This window comes from Poecilia reticulata, linkage group LG23 (assembly GCF_000633615.1).
Source record: "Poecilia reticulata strain Guanapo linkage group LG23, Guppy_female_1.0+MT, whole genome shotgun sequence".
Lineage (NCBI taxonomy): Eukaryota > Metazoa > Chordata > Actinopteri > Cyprinodontiformes > Poeciliidae > Poecilia > Poecilia reticulata.
The window spans coordinates 6359723-6364110 of record NC_024353.1 but is presented as its reverse complement, the minus strand read 5'-3'; the positions used below and the strand labels follow the sequence as shown (position 1 = coordinate 6364110).

Here is a 4388-nt window from a genome sequence, read left to right as displayed (position 1 = left end):
GAGTTTCAGAGTGTCACCTAGCAACCAAAGCTAGTTTCAGAGTGTTACCGAGCAACCAAAGCTGAGTTTCAGAGTGTCACCTAGCAACCAAAGCTGAGTTTCGGAGAGTTACCGAGCAACCAAAGCTGAGTTTCAGAGTGTTACCTAGCAACCAAAGCTGAGTTTCAGAGTGTTACCAAGCAACCAAAGCTGAGTTTCGGAGAGTTACCGAGCAACCAAAGCTGAGGTCCAGCACGTTTGGTCAGCTGGTTTTTACATTCAAAGCCACTTTATTGATTTCAAAGTGAACGTTGTTGTGACTCATATTAACTCAGATTCTTCAGAGTTGTCATCCATGGTGATGGCTGTTGGCAGGAAATATTTCCTGTAGCAGTCTGTGTTACTGCAGATCTGAAGAAGCCTATGACTGAAGATGCTCTATGCGCTGTACAATGGCTGCTGGAAAAGACAAGTGTTTTGTGGTTGACTTACCATCCAGAAGCCTCTTCCTTTTTTCTCATTGGTTGAGAAGGCTCCACTTCTGCTTTTCAAAGATGTATAATTGCGCATCAGTTTGCAGCCATTTTCACATGTGAGTGTAAACAAAATGACTGAGTATAAAATGTGATGGACATGTTTTGTATCATACCCAAACCTGCTCAAAGAAGCATATTAAATCACTTTTAAAGTTTATTTAACTTCCTAAAGGTGTGAAAATGCTAAGCTAGCTTTTCCCCGACAGGGACGCCGACCTCCAGTCGGTTTCTCCTGACTGATATCTGCTGCCTGTGCGCCGTTAAGCCCTCGCTCCGCCGCTCAGGCTGTCGCTCGCCTCATTTCCAGCTGACCGATGACCCTCGCTCCCCTAACAGGGGCAATAAAACCCGATCCAATCCCGCTGACCGTCGCTAACATCCTTCTCCCCCTCTGCAGTTTGCAGTGGCAGATCCCGTTGACCGTCGCCGTGGGAAACGCGTCCGCCGTCTGCCTGGAGAGCCTCATCTGGATCAACAACAGGACAGGTACGGCGCCGCCGGAGACGCCGCTGAACGTCTGAAACTTTATTTCCACCTGTGTCTTAATTATCTTGTTGCCGGGAGATAACGAGCTGTTTCCTTGGGAGGATCTGTTAGCGGATCAAACCGGCTCAGGTTCTCTAATTAATTATCTGCTCAGCTCCGTACATGTGAGCTGCCTCTGCCGGGGCTTTGGAGGTTCACAGGTGCAGCGTGTTGCTCTGTTCTCAGGTTTGTAGGCGGAGGGAATAAACATCGTTACGGTTCCTGTAATTTGGCGTCTGCTTTTATTCAAAAAAGAAAAAATCCTGACTGCTTTTTATCCTTTCATGTTTTTTAAAACGGCGCTGCTTCTGCTGTTCTTTTGAAAGGATTACTCTTTTGTTAACAGGTCAGCTTTCTGACGCAAAGATTTGATCAATCGTTTGTTCGCTCGGATTAGTCTCCGTCGTAGGTCCCCTCTTTACTTTGACAAACAAAAAGCTTTGAGAATAAACCCCATTTTGTTTTTTGTTTTTCTCTTTTCATCATTGTTTCTGCAGAACAAAACCCTCTGGGGGTTCTGTTTTAGTGAATAAAGCTCATTTTAGTCCCGTTTTTGAACAAAATAACGTTTTGAGAATTGATCCTGAACTGCTTGGTGTTGGGTTTTGGTGGAAACGGGCTCCTGCTGGCTCCGTTCCCCGCTAATAAAACACTTGTTTTGCTTTGCGAACGTGAAGCTCGCTCCGGTTGTGTTGTTGCAGCCTGACGAGGGTAATCTCCACGCCGCCGCTCTGGCACCAATCCGATGCAAGGAGAGTTGGTTTAAATCCAAGAAGAAGAAGAAGGAGAAGGAGAAGTGGGCCAACAGCTGCGTTCTGTTTTTATCACCTGGCTGTTTCTCAAACGTCCTACAAGCTGCTTCACTGAAGCTTCAACCTAATTTCAGCAGGATGTGATGGTTTCCTCCTGTGGCCCCGTGATGCTGCTGATCCACAAACCTACAAATGTAAACGCTCCATCAGCTGGGCTCAGACTACTTCCTGGAGAGGTTTAAGCTAAAGCGGAAAAGCTCTAAGTGCATAAACTAACTGATTATCCATTTTAAGACCTTTATTGAAGCAAGTTTCCAGTCTAAATCAATCCAAGGCAGAAAAACATCAGAGAAGCAGCTGTTACAGCCAATCAGTCTGGGAGGTTATAACCCCAACACTGCAAAAACACAAAATCTCACCAAGTATTTCCAATATTGTATTACACTTAAAGTATGACAAAACAAACTTACAAGCAACATTTCAGCTTGTTTTATGTAAAAAAAATCCTTAATATTGATGAAAAACTATTAGAAGTGACAAAATCTGCCTCTTAAACACGTTTCACACATTTTAAGTTAAAATGTCTCCACTACTTTTTCATCAATATGAAGAAACTGTTGACTTAATTCTAAGTTTGTTTTGTCTTATTTCAGGTGTAATAAGATGTTGGCACCAAAATACTTGGTAGGATTTTGTGTTTTTGCAGAGCAAACCCTGACAAGGTATCTGAAGGTTATTCACAACTGGAAGACAAAGATGTCTGCCAATCTTCCCAGGAATCAACGTTCCTGCAGGTTCAGCCCAGAGAATTGACCAAAAACCCAAGAGCTCCTCCTCAGGATTTAGTTAGCAGGTCAGAGGTGAAAGTTCATCAAATCACAGTTGGGAAATGACTGAATGACCTGAAGGAGACGGCAATAACCAACTAGAATGTACATCAAGATATCATCAGCATACTGGGTGATAATCACTTTAATGCTTTAGTTTACGGATCTAATTTAATTTTGTTGTTTCACTCAGAAAGCCACAGGATTGGTCAGATGGACGACAGCACCTGGCTGCTGGGAAACATCAACCAGACTGGCTACTTCCGCGTGAACTATGACCTCCAGAACTGGAAGCTGCTCATTCAGCAGCTCCACAACAACCCTCAGGTAAAGCTTCTCTGTTTGTCTGCTTTGATTTTTCTGAATTATTTCCAAATCCGATCACCAAATCAACTCATTTCCTGCTGTTTGCTCTCCTCTCCAGATCATTTCTGTTGGAAACAGAGCAGGTCTCATCGACGACGCCTTCAACCTGGCCAGGTGAGTCACATGACCTCAACCAGTTGGGTTGGAAGAACAAGCTGGTCAAAGTGCAAACAGTCCTGATAAGTTTTAATGATCTATCTTGTAGCTGAAAGACTTTTTGAGGTTTTGTCTCACCTTTGATCTTTTCGAGTTTTACCAAGAGCTCTGCACTTTTATTTGGCAGCGTCGTTTATCTGTCTGACCCCCTGCTGCTTAGTTTCACTTGGTTCTTGAGTCTCGGCTGAAAACTTCTTGGTTTTGTTGTTGCCACCGTTCTATGGACGGATGTTTCTCCTCATTTGTCCATTTTATTGTGCCGCTGACAGGATTTCTGATTTCTCATCTTGTTTTGTTGAAATGACACCATTTTTAAAGTGTCACAGCTTTTTTATACACCAGATAAAAAAACAAACGGTGAGAAACTGTAAGAAAGCGAAACTGTACCCTGGATACAGATTTAAAAACACAGTTTAATATCAGTGGGACTCGATAAAAGGAATCACTTTCATTTGAAAACGATATATCCACAAAATAAACAACACTTTCGGTTAAAAAACAAATTTTGCTGGTAAATTATTTCATAAATAGACATATGAGCTTAAAAAACAAAGATATTTGTTGTTTTTAAACTGTAATTTCGATTATTCAACCATCTGTGTTTCAGGAAACCCTGATCATTCATGGAGCTTCTTTAAAAATGTAGACGCTAACATTAGCATTAGCAACACGTTTAGCCTTGAAAGGCTAACTCCTTTTAGCACAACTTGAACACAACAACAGTCTTTTCCAGCGTCCAATCAGATCGTTTAAAAGCATAAATTAACCCGCAGTGGGACCAGAGAATCGGCTTTGTGTCTGTGGATGTCGGTTGTGCGTCAGATTTATGGACGTACCAGAAACAAATACAAAGGTTCCATCTTTGGACTTACGAATGTTTAAAAAAAGAAAGAAATTAATTGTGTTAACATTTTTAACACATTAAAATCAATATAAATAATTAATCAAAATAAACATGTTTAAAGTCCTCACCCAACAATATATATTCACATAATAATATTAGTTGTTTCGCATAAATACAACAGGATTTTAGCTCCTGAGACGTAGCAACGTGTGAAGCAGCTTCTTCAGCCGTGACTGTCTGCTGGGCAGCTATCAAGCCAGCAGCTTTTCTGTGACTTTATAGGCATAGAAACGAAACATTTCTCTGGTGAAGAGAGAGCTGAGCCAAAAAGCGAAGCTCTCGATTTACCGGTCGATCTACGTTCCCACCCTCATCTATGGTCATGAGCTTTGGGTCATGACCG

The 4388-nt window shown here is 42.1% G+C and overlaps 1 protein-coding gene across 2 annotated transcripts in view; it reads left to right on the top strand.

Annotated features, from left to right (window-relative positions):
- Positions 1–4388, top strand: part of LOC103459315 (thyrotropin-releasing hormone-degrading ectoenzyme) — a 159000-nt gene that overhangs the window by 133131 nt on the left and 21481 nt on the right. For both annotated transcript variants that reach the window (XM_008400786.2, XM_017302844.1), the window contains exons 11-13: positions 913–1001; positions 2813–2946; positions 3044–3099. In XM_008400786.2, the coding sequence (XP_008399008.1) occupies positions 913–1001; positions 2813–2946; positions 3044–3099 (279 nt within the window). The remainder of the gene's footprint in view (positions 1–912; positions 1002–2812; positions 2947–3043; positions 3100–4388) is intronic.